Source organism: Nomascus leucogenys, chromosome 15 (assembly GCF_006542625.1).
Source record: "Nomascus leucogenys isolate Asia chromosome 15, Asia_NLE_v1, whole genome shotgun sequence".
In the NCBI taxonomy this organism is placed as follows: Eukaryota; Metazoa; Chordata; class Mammalia; order Primates; family Hylobatidae; genus Nomascus; species Nomascus leucogenys.
In genome coordinates, this window is record NC_044395.1 from 106,347,863 (window position 1) to 106,367,273 (window position 19,411).

Here is a 19,411-nt window from a genome sequence, read left to right on the forward strand (position 1 = left end):
CCAAAATTAGCCAGGCATGGTGGCATGTGCAGTAGTCTCAGTTACCTGCGAGGCTGAGGCGGGGGAATCACTTGAGCCCAGGAGGCAGAAGTTGCAGTGAGCTGTAAATCACACCACTGCATTCCAGCCTGGGCAACAGAGTGAGACCCTATCTCAAAAGAAAGAAAAGAAAAAAAAGCAATGTGTTCAGAGTGTGCTAGCAGGCTACCTCAGATTTCAAAGCCTACTTAGTTGTGGCAGCATGTTACAGTAATGGCCCCAAATGATTTAAGCCCTCCTGTATCCATGGCCTTAGAGAGTCGCCTTCCTGGTTTGGGGCTTACCCAAACAGCTTGCTTTAGCTGATGGAATGGACAAAAGCAAACATGACCTAAGGAGAGATTCAAAAAGTGCTTATGCAGTAGGGCTTGACCTCTCCTGCTTTTTAGAACCCTGAGGTCAGGAGTTCGAGACCAGCCTGGTCAACATGGTGAAACCCCGTCTCTACTAAAAACACAAAAATTAGCCAGGCGTAGTGGCAGGCGCCTATAATCCCAGCTACTAGGGAGGCTGAGGCAGGAGAATCACTTGAACCCAGGAGGCGGAGGTTGCAGTGAGCTGAGACTACATCACGGCACTCCAGCCTGGGCAACAGAGCAAGATTCTGTCACACACACACACACACACACACACACACACACACACACACACGGCACTCCAGCCTGGGCAACAGAGCAAGATTCTGTCACACACACACACACACACACACACACACAGAGAGAACCCTGAGACACTATGTGAAGAAGCACAGGTTAGTTTACTGGTGAGCAGAAAGGAGACAAGTCATCCCAGCTGAAGCCAAACAGCCTGCCAAATGCCAGATACATGTGTGAAACTGTTACTAGTTTTCTATGACTGCCATAACAATAACCAGAAACTTAGTGGCTTAAACAAGACAAATTTATTATCTCTCAATTCTATAGGCCTGAAGTCAAACAAAGGACTCATTGGGCTAGAAGAAAGGTGTTGGCTGGCCTGTGTTCGGGTCTGTCTCCTTGTCCATTTCAGTTGCTGGCAGAATTCAGTTCCTTGCAGATGCAGAACTGAGGTTCCCACTCACTGCTGGCTGTTAGCAGAGGCCATTCCCATCTTTGATCATTGCAGCACCTTGACTGACCCTTCTGCCTTCCTCTTCCACTTTTAATAGCTCATGTAATCAGATGAGGCCCACCCAGATAAATCAGGATAATCTTCCCACCTCAAGATCTATAATCTTAATCATAACTGCAAAGTCCCTTCTGCCATGTAAAGTAACATATTCACAGGTTCTGGGGACTAAGATGTGGAAGGACCTCTTAGGCAGATCATTATTCTACCCACTAAACCATCTAAGATCATCCACATCCAGCCAAGCTATTAATTGACCACAGAGAAGAGCCAATGATGAAGACCAGGCAAACTGCAATTGGACTTGCAGGACAGTGAGAAACAAGAAATGTCTTACGCCACTAAATTTGGGGGTGGTTTGTTCAGCAGCAAAAGCTAAATGACATAATGGCCAAAGCTATACCACTTCCCAGGGTTGTGCAACCCTCATCCCAATACATGCGTCTTTTCCTTCTTTGCTCTAGATCAACAAGCGTGCCTTAAAAGCAACTGGCAGTTTTCTGTTCTCTGAGTCATAGCACAAAATAATTCATTTTATTTTTTATTCTAGTCCAGATCTAGAGATTATTGCTGAAATTTAACCAAAGTCAGCCTTATTATCTCAACACAACCAGAGAGAGGCTTTTTGCTCTACAACTTTGGAAGCTACATACATGAAAAAAATATATACATGCTGCAAGTCCCAGGGAATGATTTCAAGGAAGGACTGTCTTTTGACAGAGCTAAAGCTGCTGATAGAAGAGGAAAATTTCACTGCCATCCAACTATCTCTCCTTTACGTATAGAGACCGATGAGGGGTTTGGGGCACAGCCTCTTAAACAGGAATCTCTGACCCTTCACTAGCCAAATAAATTTTCTTAACTAGGCTCCCCCTCAAATTTGCTGATACTTAAAGGTCTGGAAAACTTCAGTAGAAGGAAAATGCCAATAGCAAGTTAATGTCCTCTTGGCTCTTTTGGCTGACTTCCCTGTGCCTGGGTCTTGACTATTAATTGAATGCTGTTCAGATTCCATCTCAAAAACAAATGAGGATGGAGACCAGAGGCCTGCCTTCCCCAGACTGATAAGAGCAGCACGGTGCAATTATACCCAAACAGCTTTGTTTTGGAATGTAATCACCGCCCCAGCCTTCTTCCCAATGGGATGGCAACAGTGTAATTACCTCTTCACAATTCATTGTTTGGGAATATAATTCTTCTACAGGGCCCTCTTTCTAGGGGAAAGGATCTGCGACAAGGATATAAGAGCATAGCCCCCTCCCCAGTAGCAGTCTTCTGAGCTGAACACACTATTATTATTATTATTATTATTTTTGAGATGGAATTTTGCTCTTCTTGAGCTCGTCACACTGCAAACTCCGCCTCCCGGGTTCAAGTGATTCTCCTGCCTCAGCCTCCTGAGTAGCTGGGATTACAGGCATGCGTCACCATGCCCAGCTAATTTTGCATTTTTAGTAGAGATGGGGTTTCTCCACGTTGGTCAGGCTGGTCTCGAACTCCCGACTTCAGGTGATCCGCCCGCCTCCGCCTCCCAAAGTGCTGGGATTACAGGCATGATCTACCGCGCGCGGCCTATTTTTGTTCTCTGAAGGTAAAGCCTGAGATTAGATTTTAGCCTGTTTTTCTACCAACAAAGAATCAGATCACACCCCATGGTGGTTCTGTTGGAAAACAGCAGGACTGCCTGAGGTCCAACTCCCACTCTGCCAAGTACTAGCTGTGGTTTTGGGTAAAATACTTCATCTCTTTTAGCCTCAGTTTCCTCATCTGTAAAAATGACAGTGTATCATAGCAATGCTGTTGGTGATTAATATGTGAGAAGTGCTTAGAACAGCACTTGGTATATATAGAACAAATGTTCATAGGGGTTTTGTTTTGTTTACCAAATTTGAAATATCATATTCCAAAGTCCTCACGTTTTGCCAGTTTTGGTTACTACATCCTTGTAGTATAATTCAAAGTCAGGTAATGTGATGTGATGTTTCCAGCTTTGTTTTGTTTTGTTGTTGTTTTTGCTTAGGATTGCTTTGGCTATTCAGGCTCTTTTCTGGCTCCCTATGAATTTTAGGATTGTTTCTCTCTATAATACTACTTCATGGCCAAATCTAAGCTTGAGTTACTAAATTCTGTCTTTTCACTACCCCTCTGCCAGTTCAGCATGATGGGCAATGTTTTGGATAATTGTAAATGCTGTTAGAGAACTGTCATAATCTCAGAGCTATTTGTCTGGGTGAAACGTCACTCTAATGAGCAGGAGTGACTGTGGATATTTCCATGTCATTCCTTTATGTTACCAGTCCAAGGGAAACCATAAAAGACTGTTGTGAACATTTGCTGTTGGGAGTCAGCAAATATTACAAAAAGCAGCCACTGGCACTAACTATATCAATATGGTAGATTCTGGAGACAATTCACCTTTCTAGCCAGCTTCATTTGTGAAAATAAATGTCCCTCACATGTTTACTGTGCACCCCACTTCACAGGAACAAGGAGAAACCCTTGTTCCCAATGGGGACTTCTACCCTTTACCTCCTGTCTAGCTTTCCCTTGTTCCTTTGTACCCTGGACCAGTTAACTTCCCTGCATTAGGAAGGAATCTTTTTGGCTTCTACTTTACCAGTTATGAGCCACAAGAGTAAAAACCAGCCAGGCATGGTGGCTCACGCCTGTGATCCCAGCACTTTGGGGTGCCGAGGCAGGCAGATCATAAGGTCAGGAGTTCGAAACTAGCCTGGCCAACACAGTGAAACCCCATCTCTACCAAAAATACAAAAATTAGCCGGGTGTGGTGGCATGCGCCTGTAGTCTCAGCTACTTGGGACGCTGAGGCAGGAGAATCGCTTGAACCTGGGAGGCTGGAGGTTGCACTCCAGCCTGGGCAACAGAGTGAGACTCTGTCTCAAAGGAAAAAAAAGAGTAAAAACCATGAATCTGTTTACCAGGCATCCCTAAAGAATGTAGCCCCACAGCTCAAGACAGTAGAAGTGATGCTGGGCCCCTTCTGCATGGCACAAAGCTGCAGTGAACTGGGCCTATGATAAACCCAGGGACTCCCCTCAATAGCCCTATAACATGAGAGACTATCTTCACAGGGTGAGTATGTGGTTACAAGATGACTCTCTGGCTCTGGGGTGACACTCAACAGCTACCCAAAAGAAATACCCAACGGAGTCTTAACACTCCCAAAGGGCCCCGGTCATCTATTTGCAGGAGTTTCTTTCCCCATCATGGCTTATACAAAGATATCCATGCTTGCTCTTCAAGTTGAGTGGCATGAGGACCCAGGGGAAGAGCTGGCCTTTGTTGATCAGCAAGTTTTAAAGAAAGGAAATTAACAACCACAGGTTGGCTCCGCTTTGGTAGAAAAGGTAAGAGGTGATGTCTGCCAGCTCCCATGGCATTTCCGGCCAGGTTGGAATAAATGAGGCTGCTTGGAGATAGGAAAAGGGAACGAGAAAGAAAAGCTAATGTGAGCCCAGGGTTTTAAAAAGGAAGTTGGCAGGCATGGTGGTTCATGCCTGTAATCGCAGCACCTTGGATGGCCAAGGTGGGTGGATCACCTGAAGTCAGGAGTTGAAGACCAGCCTGACCAATATGGTGAAACCCCATCTCTACTAAAAATACAAAAATTAGTTGGGCGTGGTAGTGTAGGCCTGTAGTCCCAGCTATTCGGGAGGCTGAAGAGAACTGCTTGAATCTGGGAGGTGGAGGTTGCAGGAGTGCGCCACTACACTCCAGCCTGGGCAACAAAGTGAGACTCTGACTCGAATAAAAAAAAAAAAGGTAAAAAGAAGGAAGTAGGGGGTTAGTTAGCATGGGTTATTAACTTCCAGCATTCATACTGCTCACTTTGGTAAAAACTACTGAAGTAGATGGGACAGTAAAGAGGATTGTTCCAAGTCTCCTTACTCACCCTGTAAAGACAGTCTCTTATGTTATAGGGCTATTGAGGTGAGTCCCTGGGTTTAATCATAGGCCCAGCTCACTGCAGCTTTGTGCCATGCACAAGGGGCCCAAGGTAGGGGATATCTAATCCTAAAGAAAGTTTGAAATGTAAAGCAATATCACAAAGACAGCTGCTGCTTCCACTGGAAAATATGGGCTTTGGCCTCACATTTAGCCTTCTCTTTCCTCACATGTCCTCTGCAGATTTCTAGATCATTGCATTTGTTCTGAGGGGTTGCAAAACATGTCAAAGCCACACTAATCATAACCTAAGAAGAAAGAAGTGAAAGAATTCTGGCATTATACCGAGTCATTATAGATTAGAGGGAATCTTCAGCTGGCACCTTCAAAATGAGCAGTAATTCCAAGGAGCACACAACCATGAGACTTAATAAGCTTTGAGATCATTTTAGGTCTAGGGAAGCCCCAGAGTACGGAGAACTTAAAGTACAAATAAATAGTGGTGCCTCAATCCAGACATATGGACATTAAGATTTCTACTCTGTACTAATTTACATTCCCACTGACAGTGTATATGCATTCCCTTTCCACTGTGTCCCTGCCAACACCTATACTTCTTTGGCTTTTTTTTTTTTTTTTTTTCTGAGACGGAGTCTCGCTCTGTCACCCAGGCTGGAGTGCAGTGGTGCGATCTCCGGCTCACTGCAAGCTCTGCCTCCCGGATTCACATCATTCTCCCTCAGCCTCCCAAGGAGCTGGGACTACAGGCGCCTGCCACCACACCAGGCTAATTTTCTGTATTTTTTGTAGAGACAGGGTTTCACCATGTTAGCCAGGATGATCTCGATCTCCTGACCTCATGATCTGCCCGCCTCGGCCTCCCAAAGTGCTGAGATTACAGGTGTGAGCCACCATGCCCAGGCTTTTTTTTTTTTTTTTAAGACAAAATCTCACTCTTGTCCTCCAGGCTGGAGTGCAATGGCGCGATCTCAGCTCACTGCAACCTTCGCCTCCCAGGTTCGAGCGATCCTCCTGCCTTGGCCTCCCGAGTAGCTGGGATTACAGGCACCTGCCACCACGCCCGGCTAATTTTTGTATTTTGGGTTTCACCATGTTGGCCAGGCTGGTCTCGAACTCCTTACCTCAGGTGATCCACCCGCCCTGGCCTCCCAACATGCTGGGATTACAGGCGTGAGCCCCCATGCCCGGCCTCAAGAAGCCCAAACTCTTGAACATTTCACTATACTGTCTCTCAGACAGAGTATACCATATAAATGACAGCTGTCCTTCCAGTGCCCCACTTACTCATGCTTATAGCCCCACTCAAAAGATGAATGGGGACACATTTGCAGAGCTTCTTCAAACTGTACTGAAAGACATTAAGTCCTTGATCCAAGCCCAGGCTTACACCCCACCTCCCTTAGCTAATCTATCAAGACTGGTAGTTAAAGTCTCAGGGGAATTAGTAAATTTTTAGTGGCAGGGCCAAAACAAAACACAGATATTGGGCCACTCCCTGGCTAGACAGTAAACTCCCTGAGGGCAGAATCATTTAATTATTTTGTAATACCCAAAGTGTTCTGGAAAATACTAAGCATTTAGAAAGTGCTGTGTACATTTTAAGGTGACAATACAGAAAGGGCACATGGGTAAAGCATAAGTGGGGAAAGGATCAAGAGGAAATTTCCTGGGGAAAAGAGAGACAAAAGCACAGAAAAACTTACACATATAAAAGGAACAGAAAAGTTCATTGACAAGGCCCAGTATTTTTCCCTAGAAAAGCCTGAAGCACAGGCAATTCAGCTTAGAAACTGGGCCCCATGTTCTCAATAAGCACAGTTCTCACTAGTGGTATAAGATAAGGTAAAGGGCTGGGGCAGAGAGGACTCGAATGCTCCAGTGACTGGTGGACACCACACAGGTAAAAAGCCCCGGGTGCTGTAAGGCAACTGGGAAGGCTGAGTTCCCTGGGAGGAGTTACTGCATTTACTTCTCTGTCTCCCAGGCAACAAAGCCAGCCTCTTAGTCCCTTCATTTTCATCACCGGAGCAGAATGAAACATAATTGGGTTAATTATTAAAGCAGCACTAGCCAGTACCACCACCACTAATTGTCCATTTATCTGGGGTTTATAAACAGCCATCTTAATTGATGTTGAGTTGGAATGTGCCACTCATGTTATCTGCCTGGCTACTGGGTACCAGATGGGTACACGGCAGAAAGATAAAGGGAGATCAAAGAGATAAAGGACCCAACACCAGAAATATTATTCATTTCTGTTCACTTTCATCTAAGTAATATCATGATGGCCCTTAAGTGCATTCTCTATTATTAATCTATACCAGATTTGCCAGTTCAAGTGAAGATCTGCTATATAGTGATTAAGCAATTTGTTGTATTAGACAGCTATGCTATCAGATGGTGAAATAAGGCTAATTCCTAAAAGTTAGCAAGCCTGAGGCTCTAGATGCCCACCCCAGTTGACCAAGTGAGACTAAAAAGTCCTCCTGAAAGTAATTCCCTAAGGAACCAGGGAAGTGGGGAACATCTAAGACCAGAGTACTGGTGTTTTTAAAAGAGACAAAAGGAGGCTGGGTGCAGTGGCTCACGCCTGTAATCCTAGCACTTTGGGAGGCCAAGGTGGGCGGATCACCTGAGGTCAGGAGTTTGAGATCCGCATGGCCAACATAGTGAAATACTGTCTCTACTAAAAATATAAAAATTAGCTGGGTGTGGTGGTGGGCGCCTATAATCCCAGCCACTTGGGAGGCTGAGGCAGAAGAATGGCCTGAACCCAGGAGATGGAGGTTGCAGTGAGCCAAGATCGTGCCACTGCACTCCAGCCTGGGTGACAGAACGAGACTCCATCTCAAAATAAATAAACAAATATAAATAAACAAATAAAAGAGATGAGAGGGGCCAGGCACCATGGCTCACACCGGTAATCCCAGCACTTTGTGGGGCTGAGGGGGGCAGATCACTTGAGCCTAGGAGTTAGAGACTAGCCTGGGCAACATGGCAAAACCCCATCTCTACAAAAAGTACACAAATTAGATGGACATGGTGTTGTGTGCCCACAGTACCAGCTACTCAGGAGGCTGAGGTAGGGGAATAGCTTGAGACCAGTAGGTTGAGGGTGCAGTGAGTCGTGACTGGGTCACTGCACTCCAGCCTGGGCAACAGAGTGAGACCCCATCTCTAAAAAGAAAATAAAAATAAAAGAGATGAGAGGGGTAGAGGACAACCAAAAATAAAGTTAACAATAATAACAAGTAAATTGTTATTAACCAAAAATAAAGTTAATAACAATTTTATTAACAAGTTAATAAAGTTAGATGAAAAGAAAAGTAAATTTTATGAAAAGTATAGCTCTGTCTTTCCCACACCAGGGAACAAACAGAAGGATGCCTGAGAAAAGATTGTATCAATCAATAAGTTAACACTATATTGTTGGGTTTGTAATATATATACATGTAAAGTTAATATATATATAACAGCACAAAGGAGGTAGAAGGGAATGGAGCCACAGGGGAACAACAGATAGTGAAAAATGTTTCTATATCTTACCAGAATTAAGTCTGAATAAATTGGAAACTGATCCTGATAAAATACATTCAAAAATCAAAAAAGGAATTTAAAAGACACATTAGATGATATCCATTTAATACAAATGAAGTCAGTAAAGAAGGAACAGAGGAATAAAAACATTAGAAATACAAAAAACAAACAGTAAAATGGCAGACAAAAACCCAATTATATCAATGATAATATTAAATGTGAATGGACTAAACAATTAAAAAGCAGAGATTGTCAGACTAGATAAAAAACAAGCTCCAATCATAAGCTTTCTACCAGATACACACTTTAGATTCAAAGAGCTAAACAGGTTGAAAGTAAAAGGATGGAAAATGATATGTCATGTAATCAACCATAAGAGAACTGCAGTAGCTATATTAATGTAAGAAAAAATTGACTTTAAGACAAAAAATATTACTAGAGAGAGAGGGACAATGGTAAAATAGTTAATTCATCAGGAACACATATCAGTCGTAGACATATGTGCACCTAATGACAAAGTCCCAAAATATATTCATCAAAAATTGACAAAATTGGGCCAGACGCAGAGGCTCACGCCTGTAATTCCAGCACTTTGGGAAGCTGGGGCAGGTAGATCCCTTGAGGTCAGGAGCTTAAGACCAGCCTGGCCAAAATGGTGAAACCCCATCTCTACTAAAAATACAAAAATTAGCCAGGCCTGGGGGCATGTGCCTGTAATCCTAGCACTTGGGAGGCTGAGGCAGGAGAATCGCTTGAACCCAAGAGGCGGAGGTTGCGGTGAGCTGAGATTACATCACTGGGCAACAGAGTGAGGCTCTGTCTCAAAAACAAAACAAAACAAAACAAAACAAAAAAAAACCTGACAAAATTGAAGGGAAAAATACACAATTCAATAATAATAGAGATTTCAATAATACCCACTCTCAATAATAGACAAACTAGATAGAAAATCAGCAAGGATATACAAAGCTGGAACAATAATATTGACCAAGTAGATTTAACTGGCATCTACAGGACACTCCACTAAATAACTACAGAATACACATTCGTCTCAAGCACATGGGTAACACTCTCTAGAAGAGCCTATATACTAAGCCACAAAACAAAATTAAAATGAATAAAATTGCACAAAGTATGTTCTCAGACCATGATCAAATTAGAGAACAACAGAAGGAAATTTGGGAAATTCAAAATATGGGAAAATTCAACAACACACTCCCAAAAAAGTAATAGGTCAAAGAAGTCGTACTGAGAAGTGACACTGTTCAGTAAAAAGGTTTTTTTGTTTTTTTGTTTTGTTTTGAGACGGAGTTTCGCTCTGCCGCCCAAGTATCGTGGCAAGATCTTGGCTCACTGCAAGCTCCGCCTCCCGGGTTCACACCATTCTCCTGCCTCAGCCTCCAGAGTAGCTGGGACTACAGGTGCCCACCACCATGCCCGGTTAATTTTTTTTATTACACTTTAAGTTTTAGGATACATGTGCACAACGTGCAGGTTTGTTACATATGTATACATGTGCCATGTCGGTGCGCTGCACCCATTAACTCCTCATTTAACATTAGGTATATCTCCTAATGCTATCCCTCCCCCCTCTCCCCACCCCACAACAAGCCCCGGTGTGTGATGTTCCCCTTCCTGTGTCCATGTGTTCTCATTGTTCAATTCCCACCTCCCTGCCTGGCTAATTTTTGTATTTTTAGTAGAGATGAGGTTTCACCACGTTAGCCAGGATGGTCTCAATCTCCTGACCTCGTGATCCACCTGCCTCGGCCTCCCAAAGTGCTGGGATTACAGGCGTGAGCCACCGCGCCTGGCCAGTTTTTCTTTTTTATATTTAAAAAGAAGAAGAAGAAGAAGTCATAAGAGAAATTAGGAAAACTGGGCACAAAGCCATCTCTTGCTCAAGACACTGGACCAGGCCCTAATGACCTGTGGCTAGGAGCAAGAAAACCCTGACACTTCCCATTGATTTTAATCAAAATAGTAAATTAAGTATATCAGGTCCACATCTGCTAGGAGCAGATGCTCATTAGGATGAAAGTCAAAAAGATTACGCAGGACAGACAACGAATACCCTACATTACTCAGGCCCCATTCCTCAGAAGTTTTTTGTTCTTCCAGTAATTACCAGGAAGCTGTCAAATGCCAAGCTTCTTATTTCACTTTCATGAGGCCTCAAACATGCAGAAAAATATTATAAGCTTAAGAACCTTTTGGCAGATATTCCCTACTTGAACTCAAACAAAACATGGCACAGACGACAGAACAGAACTCTTCTAAGAGTCAGGAAGACCCGGTTTAAAGTTCCAAGGTCAGCTTCTCACAGTGATATTGGGCAAGTGACGTAACTTTCTGAGCCTCAGTTTTCTTCCCTACAGAATGGAAATGCTACCACCTACCTCACAGGGTTGCTGCAAAGATGAAAAGAGATAACGTGGGAAAGACAGTACCTGGTCCATGGCAGGCACTCGTTAGCTTCATTTCCATCATTTCAGTTGCTGTGACTACACAGAGCTAGCGGTCTACTACAATGTCAGCAGGGGGAGCTCCTCAGACTTTTCTATGTTCTCCCACAATTTTACCTGGTAGAGCTGCAATAGCTTTAAATGTATTTACAGCTCTTTAAGTATGGGTCCAGAATTTGTGTTGCTGATGATGATGGGGAAAGGCCTGGGCTGATGACCAACTGGAGGCTACCAGGAACCTACAGAATTGCAGGTGAAGGCACCAAGATAAGGGAGAAGAGATGAATAATAGACTATCAAAACACTTTCCTCTTTCTTAATATTTTTAAAATTCTTTTTGCAATAACTTGCTCTTCACCTTATAACACTTTTCTATAGTAGCTTCTGTTTTCTATTATTGCTTTCAGTCTCTTGTGGGAAGGAGTAAAATGGATCTTGATTTTCCACAAACCCATTTTTGTTTATGATTCTGAATGGCTTTGCTTAGGGTCCACTGAAGACTCATTTGGCACTACAGTACTGGTCACACCCCCTAAAACTGCAGGTGTGTGTCTGCTTTGTCCCTCCAGATCTGCCAAATTTCCAAGCTTCATCCCTGCAAAAAGCCATTCACCATGCAAAAGTTCTACTTATGTTTGGAGTAAGACTGAATCATGACTAACCATCTAGACTTGGAGCTACAGGAAGGCAGGGATCACAGTCTGTCGTATTCACTCTGGTAGCCTTGAACACTGCCTGGCATATGACAGCTATAGAACAAATGTCTGCTAAATGTAATTGTTCTGGGACCATTACGATCTCATTCCAATCATACAAGACAAAGTGCCTTTCCAGGAAAATTGGGAGTGCTTACTGCTAAAAGGTCAATTGCTCTTTCACTCTGAAAGCTATTATTATAGCAGCTCAATTACATGATCACAAGTAAGTTTAATAAAAAGCAAAACATCTGTATCCAGGAAGGCAAGAAGGCTCAGGAAAAGGGCGGTTACATAATAAGATTTTCCTCGGCAAGCACCACTGGATCATAAAAACCTATGTCTAGGAACCATTTAAATAGAATAATTAAAACAAACAAGAAAAACACTGAAGTTCCCTGGGAGTTCTCTCCCTCTTATAAAGTCCTAAGAAAAAGAATGACATTTTAATGTTTTGTCCTTTAAAACAACTATGAGGAGGCACATCAGGAAGGAGGTTTAGAGATCACTGGCTCTATTCTTCCACTTCTTAGCTGCATCACTCTGGGCAAGTTAGCCCTCTGGGATTCAGTTTCCTCCACTGTTAATTAGGTAATCGCACCTATCTCATATGATTACTGCAAGACAGAAACGAAATATGTGTAAAGCACTTAAAGCACTCCCTAGTATATAGCAAGTGCTCAATAAATGTTAGGCTTTTGTTGCTGTATTATTATTACTGGAATTTTCTCAAGAGAAGAAAACAAATGATACAACTGCCAATAGAATCTGGAGGGACATCAAAATATCAACGAATGATAAACAAACACTCAGTAATATGTATTTTGAAAAATTGGTAGAAACTAGTTTAATGGTGAATGGAAACCATCTGCTAATCTAACTCAAGAGTGAGGTTCTAGGGAGTCTAGAGTTCCTTCTCCTAATGGCATTCTGCATCCTTTGATAGATTTTCTCAGATTTCACATCTGTAAACAGCTGCCCACTGGAACACAGCCCCTATATTCAAAGGTATCCGTAAGTGTAATTAGGCCATTTGGGGTCAGACCACTAGGCATAAACTAGGAAACAGGAAATTGAGGTAAGGAGGTCTTGGGAGGCAAGGCAGAAAAAAACAACATACAGCTGTTCCCCCAAAGCTAAATGCCAAGGAAACAGAGATCTGCCAGCGGTAGAGAGGCAGGAGGTGCTGTATGGGGCGGTGGAGGCAGATGTCTGGAACAAAGAAGGGTGGAGAGCTCTGGAGTATTGTCTGGCAGCAAGTTATTATCTGTCAGTGAAAAGCTTTAACGTGCCTTCGGTTAAGCCACACAGAAGTGCCAGGCAAGGAGAGGCACGGGCCACAGCATCTGTTTTACAACTAGGGCCAGAGCCTCCTCAGATGAGGCTGTCAGGAGACTGTGGTGTAGTCTGCTCTCCTGTCAGTCCAGAGCCTATGCAGTCTGGTGTCTGACAGAGAAACCACTGAGGTTTCTGGAATTTCTAAGCATTGATGTTGGATCAAACATACTATTTAGGAAAGGCCAGATCCCATGGCCTTGATGCTGTCACAGCAGCTTGGTTAGAAATCATAAGATAAAGCTTGTAACATTCTCGCAGTCAGACAGTGCCACTGCCTCAATAGATCCCTCCCCACCTTTAACCATCACATGGCCCAGATTCTCCAAAACAGAATGTCATTTTAAAACTTTTAATAAAGATGCTTATTAAAGATACCTCTAAATGTGGCTTGATTTTTATACCTTTTATGCATTTGCATTCATAAATTTATAAGTCGGCAGTGGAGGTGGGAGGGAGGGGGGGGAAGACTGTGATGGGGAAACAACCTTGGCCACATATAAAAATGGAATTCTGCTTTATTTCCTTCTCCAGAGACTGAGCAGAAGCAATAGCACACACCACGTCTCAGAACACAGTCACGTCATGCCTCACAGCCCAAAAACATCTGTCACTAAGCTATTCAACCATCATAAAACTGCTGGCCAGGCACAGTGGCTCACGCCTGTAATCCCGGCACTTCGGGAGGCTGAAGGGGGCGGATCACGAGGTCAGGAGATCGAGACCATCCTGGCTGACACGTTGAAACCCCGTCTCTACTAAAAATACAAAAAATCAGCCGGGCGTGGTGGTGGGCGCCTGTAGTCCCAGCTACTCGGGAGGCTGAGGCAGGAGAATTGCTTGAACCCAGGAGGTGGAGATTGCAGTGAGCTAAGATCACGCCACTGCACTCCAGCCTGGGTGACAGGGCAAGACTCTGTCTCAAAAATAAATAAGTGAATAAATAATAAAACTGCTTTGGTGGGGCTTGCCTAGCCCATTTTCTGTTCTGTGGAGATTTCTGAGCCAGCTCCAAGGGTGTCTCCCTCTTCTCCCTCCTCAGAAGATTCCACACTGCCTGGAAATTCCACACGCTGGCAGAACCACAGGAGTGGAGAGGTGCGCACTAAGCTCCGAATTAAATCACAGGATCTGGCTCATGAGTATCTCACCAACCAAAACAGAAACACGGCACCTTTATCATTCAATTAAAAGCGTAGCTAGAATTGCTGGATTAAGAAACAAATGGTTTAAACAAATAATTTAAAAGAAAAAAAAGGTCTGGGGAAAGTGGGAATAGGGTAAGAGAAAGATTTTTCTTCAACCCTGCCATTTCCTGCCTTGAAGTAAGGACCGGAGTATCAAACCAGGACCCCAAAATAGAATTTTCAAACAGATGCCAAGACACCGTCACATCAACATAGGTAAAGGAGGGAGAAGCTTTATCTGGCTCCTTGCCCCTTCACATTTTCAAAAGCCATAGAAACATTTCCTTACCTGCCAGGACCCTGTTAACAGAAGAGTGAGTAGCCAAGCCAGGCTGTCCACGTTCATGAAAAATCCCAGCATAAGGCAAGTACTCAGGCAGCAAGAAACGCCTACAAGAAGGAATCACATGTGAAAAGCTGACTAAAGACTACCACGAAACAAAAGAGATACTAACTACCTACACTGAAAAATCTGGGCCAAGGGACCCACTGAATCCACAGATGCCCAGAAAGGAATAAAATCTCCCAAGATTGGTCCTTCCACAGATTTGTATCTATCTTTTTCTGCCCTTCCTTCTAAAGTTCCCCCAACACTTCTGTTCTTAAACAGGATTCTCCCAGCACCACTTTTTCATCTCTTTTGAATGTGGCTAACCATCATCTGTCAAGAGCTTAGACAGCAGGGCTGGGCTGTGGGCCCACTAGGAAACAATGCTAGATATGGACAATTCAAAGACCAGAAAGTAGGTTTAAAACTAAATCCTAGGCTCTAACGAAGGCTCCCTCTGTTGCTAGCAACTCGGTTCTTACCTTGGGACAAAGCGTCCAAGCGAAGGTGCAGACATCCGGGCATTGCGTGGAGCTCGGTGCCTGGATCTGTCACCATTGTCCCTGAAAAAAATAAAAAGACTACACATAAGAGAGTCACTAAGGAAGAATCACCCACCAGCCCAAAAAGGAAACATCCCCAAAATGACATTCTTACACTCAGGAGAGGACCCCACAGAAATTAGTCATCTGGCTGCTCACTAATTAGGTGGCACATTAATAAAACATATTTCTGGAGAACCTCAACTAAGAGATGTATGAGCATTTACCAACAGCTCAGGAAGGAGGAGGATTTTTCTTGAGTTAATGTGGTCCCTGAGCATCTCAAACTGAAGCCACATTTAGATCTTAGGATTTGGAATGGATATATATAAACTTTTTCTATATTGAAAGATGCAAGAAAAATGTGTCTTGGGGGGTTGTCTTACATTATTTATTATTTTACTTGTTATCCAGACGCCTGCTGTGGGAGGAGGTCTTAAAGGAAGAAGAATTCCCCCACCAATTTCGTTTGGCAAATGGTTATCTTCAAATGAAATCTGTTTAGGTCTTCCATGTGGAACAATCAGTGATAGGTAAAAGAAAAAAAAATACACAAGAAAAAGACAGTACCTTCCTTTACAGACTGTCAATGGTGAAGAATATTAGAAAATGTAATCCTATGTTATGTCATTTGAATACAAAGTCTGGGTGTTTTCTTTGTGGACTGTTAACAGTCCGTGCAATAGTAATAACTGCCATTTATTAAGTATCTGCTAGGTTCTAATACAAAGGTTATTGATATGTTATCCCATTTACTCCTTCTAGCTAGGCCACGAAGTATTATTACTATTTTACAGAGAAGTGGACGAAAGACCAGACAGGTAAATACCAAGGTCACATAACTAGTAAGTAGTTAAGGCAGGATTCAAGGAAGATTGGACTTTGAAGCCCTAGATCTTTCCACTACACTTCACTGCTTCCTACAAGAGAAGAGGAAAGGAGCTTCACATGTTTTAGTTTCCAGTACATCAAAGGGATAATAAGCCAAAGGGCACTGGCTGGACAGAGCAGTTAATTAGCGGCTTAACCAACTCCACAAAATAAATGAACCTTTGAGAGCTTGATTTGGGATATTTTCTGAATTCTCCCTTTGGATTATCTTCAAATCAATGAGATAATCTTCAAACTGGCCCTGAAACTGAAGTTAAGGCAACACTTGGCTTTTAAGTGGACCACTGGGAACTTCACAAGCCAGAAACAAAAGCCTATGATGGTTTTTATATCTTGGTGGAATTGGCTACGGGCATTAAATGACAAATCAATACCAGGGATATTGGAAGCTGATCCATTGAAAGTATTTGGTTTTTATTTTCCCAAAAGAGAAAGCGTACACTGTGTTCCTTAACAGATCTTATTCCTTTGACCTGAAACTCTGCAGATGAAAGGAGGGTCAAGGAGAAAGAGATAAGACTATATGGAATGTAAAAGATGGGTTAAAGAGAATAATGGAATCAGGAGTTCCTGACCAGCAGACTGCAGTTACTGGGGAGCCCACAAATTATACATGTACACAGAGGAGTAGCTGAATATCAAACAAATAAGACCGTTTCCAAATTAAGCATACTATTATTTTTCAAATATACTACTGTTGTGATAAGTTACTAATTCATTTAAAAGTACAATTGAATTCATGATAGCTTTTCATTACTGTATATTTCACTTATCAATTAGTACTGAACAAAGTACAACTAATTATCATAAGAGGAGTCAGAAAATATTTTGAAGTTAAAAAGGATCCTAAGCAGGGGAAAGGGTGGAGGCCTCTAAGCCTCAGAAAGATAAAAAACTAGCTGGGCACAGTGGTGTGCATCTGTAATCTCAGTTACCTGGGAGGCTGAGGGGGGAGGATTGCTTGAGTCCAGGAGTTCAAGGTCAGCCTGGGCAACAAGAGACTCTCATCTCCTTAACAAAAAGATAGAAAACAGGCCGGGCACAGTGGCTCACACCTGTAATCCCAACACTCTGGGAGGCTGAGGCAGGAGGATCACCTAGGGTCAGGAGTTCGAGACCAGCCTGGCCAACATGGTGAAACCCTGTCTCTACTAAAAAAAAAAAAAAAAAAAAAAAATACAAAAAATTAGCCAGGCATGGTGTTGCATGCCTGTAATCTCAGCTGTTCAGAGGCTGAGGCAGGAGAATTGCTTGAACCCGGGAGGTGGAGGTTGCAGTGAGCTGAGATTGCGCCTTTGCACTCCAGCCTGGGCGACAAGAGTAAAACTCCATCTCAAATAAAATATAAAAAATAAAATAAGATAAAATAAGATAAAATAAAATAAAAAATAGAAAATAAAGCTAGAAAAGAAGCATCATGGGGCAAATCCAATTATTCCGCACCCATAAGAGAGAGCTGGCCTTCTCAGAATCACATTACAGAGCTGACAATTTGCTCCTGCAAGATCCGAAGATTCACCTCCTTCTGGACAACAAACACGAATCTATCTCTCGTTAGAAGGGCTGAACAGCAGGGAAGGAGAAGCCAGTGCGCTGGACAGTACTGAGCAGTTGCCAGTGCCCAAAGGTAACACACAGCTTGTTGAAAGAACACAAGACAACAGAGAAAAAGGGGCAGACTCCAGGGCTGGGGAAAATGTGGGCCCGTACAACTAGGTCACAAGCATCTTTTTGTTGCTATTAAAACCTAAAAATAATTTCTTTCTGATTCGGTTTATCCCTTCATTTTTTTTAAAAAAGGGAAGGGGGCTGGGTGTGGTCCCTCATGCCTGTAATACCAGCACTTTGGGAGGCTGAGGCGGGCGGATCACTTGAAGTTAGAAGTTCAAGACCAGCCTGGTCAACATGGCGAAGCCTCATCTCTACTAAAAATACAAAAATTAGCCAGACGTGATGGCGAGTGCCTGTAATCTCAGCTACTTGGGAGGTTAAGATACAAGAATTGCTTGAACCAGGAGGCGGAGGTTGCAGTGAGGCGAGAGTGCACCACTGCATTCCAGCCTGGGCGACAGAGCGAGACTCTGTCTCAAAAATAAATAAATAAATAAAATAAAAAAATAAAGGGAAGGGATTAAGATGATAAATTTTATGTTATGTGTATTTTACCAACTTTTTAAAAAACTGATGGAAAAGAGAGTGTGCAAAATATGGTCAGAGATAATGGCTTTATAGTGTTTAGAGATTACTGGAGGATATATAGAGGAAAACAAGAATGAGATCAGCTGACTCAAATACACGCAGTCTCAGACTGAAGGTTACACGAGGCACCACAGAAGAGGCAGCATGTTAAGTAAGGGGAGGTGCTCATGCTGGTCCTCAGTTTATTTAACATCTTGGCTAAGAATGGAGAAATAGGAGCTAAACGTCATCTCAATACAAGGCAGGGAAGATTTCAAATTCCAAGTGTTGAGAACTCTGAAGGAGAAATGACAGGAGAGGACCCAGCATGACCAGGAAAATGTGAAACATAATGAACAATATGAGATGCTGCCTATGGGAGAAAAGAACCCACAGACCCCTAGGATAAAATAGCCTATAACCAAACCAGCTCAAACATTTACTGAGCAGGTAAAACCTTGAATACCGGAATGGGTAAGGTGGCAAAGGTCAAAATATCCTACAAAAGGACAAGTTCGACAAGAAGAGGGGAAAAGGCCATCAGTTTTAGTATTGATACACAGAAATCCTGGACCAAAGGCACAGCTCCAAATAACTGAAGGCAGAAACAGTAACTGATGACTCTAGATCCTATAGTCCAGAAAGAGGGGAAGATTCAGAGATAATGGGTTGAGGTGGGAAAAGAAATTTCAATGCATGGGATATTTAGCAGAAGAACTGAAGGGAGAGGGGTAAGTTCCAACAGAAGAGCACAGGAATTAAAAGTACTTAAAATAATGATATATTTAGAAAACTACACAGAAATCTGCCACTCACTTCCGTGCTGATACAAGGTCGACATCAAGCCAAGGCTCTATGAGATAGAAGGAGACAAATTTGGTCAGGCAGGCAGAGACTGAATATGAGTGAATTGGAAGATACTTGCCAGATGAAAAGTGAGAGAAAGGCAGACCCAGACAGTTTAGGAACAGTGAAGGGTGCTAAATACTGGGCTCTAACAACATAGCCAACACCCTTTCCAAGGGTAGTGACTTAAAAGTGTGAAGAACAGAGTACACAAATATGTTGGTATTGCTCCTCCAACACAGGAGGAATACTTTTCAGGGAAACACCAGAGAAACCCTCATCAATTCCAACAGCCAGAAGCTGACTTTGAGCCAGCAGGATAGAAGCTGGCTGG

At 43.0% G+C, this 19,411-nt stretch overlaps 1 protein-coding gene across 7 annotated transcripts in view; it reads right to left on the reverse strand.

Moving 5' to 3' along the window:
- Positions 1 to 19,411, reverse strand: part of AMBRA1 (autophagy and beclin 1 regulator 1) — a 201,094-nt gene that overhangs the window by 82,922 nt on the left and 98,761 nt on the right. For all 7 annotated transcript variants that reach the window (XM_030829132.1, XM_030829131.1, XM_030829130.1 and 4 more), the window contains 2 exons: positions 15,103 to 15,183; positions 14,582 to 14,682 (listed from right to left, as the gene is read on the reverse strand). In XM_030829132.1, the coding sequence (XP_030684992.1) occupies positions 14,582 to 14,682; positions 15,103 to 15,183 (182 nt within the window). The remainder of the gene's footprint in view (positions 1 to 14,581; positions 14,683 to 15,102; positions 15,184 to 19,411) is intronic.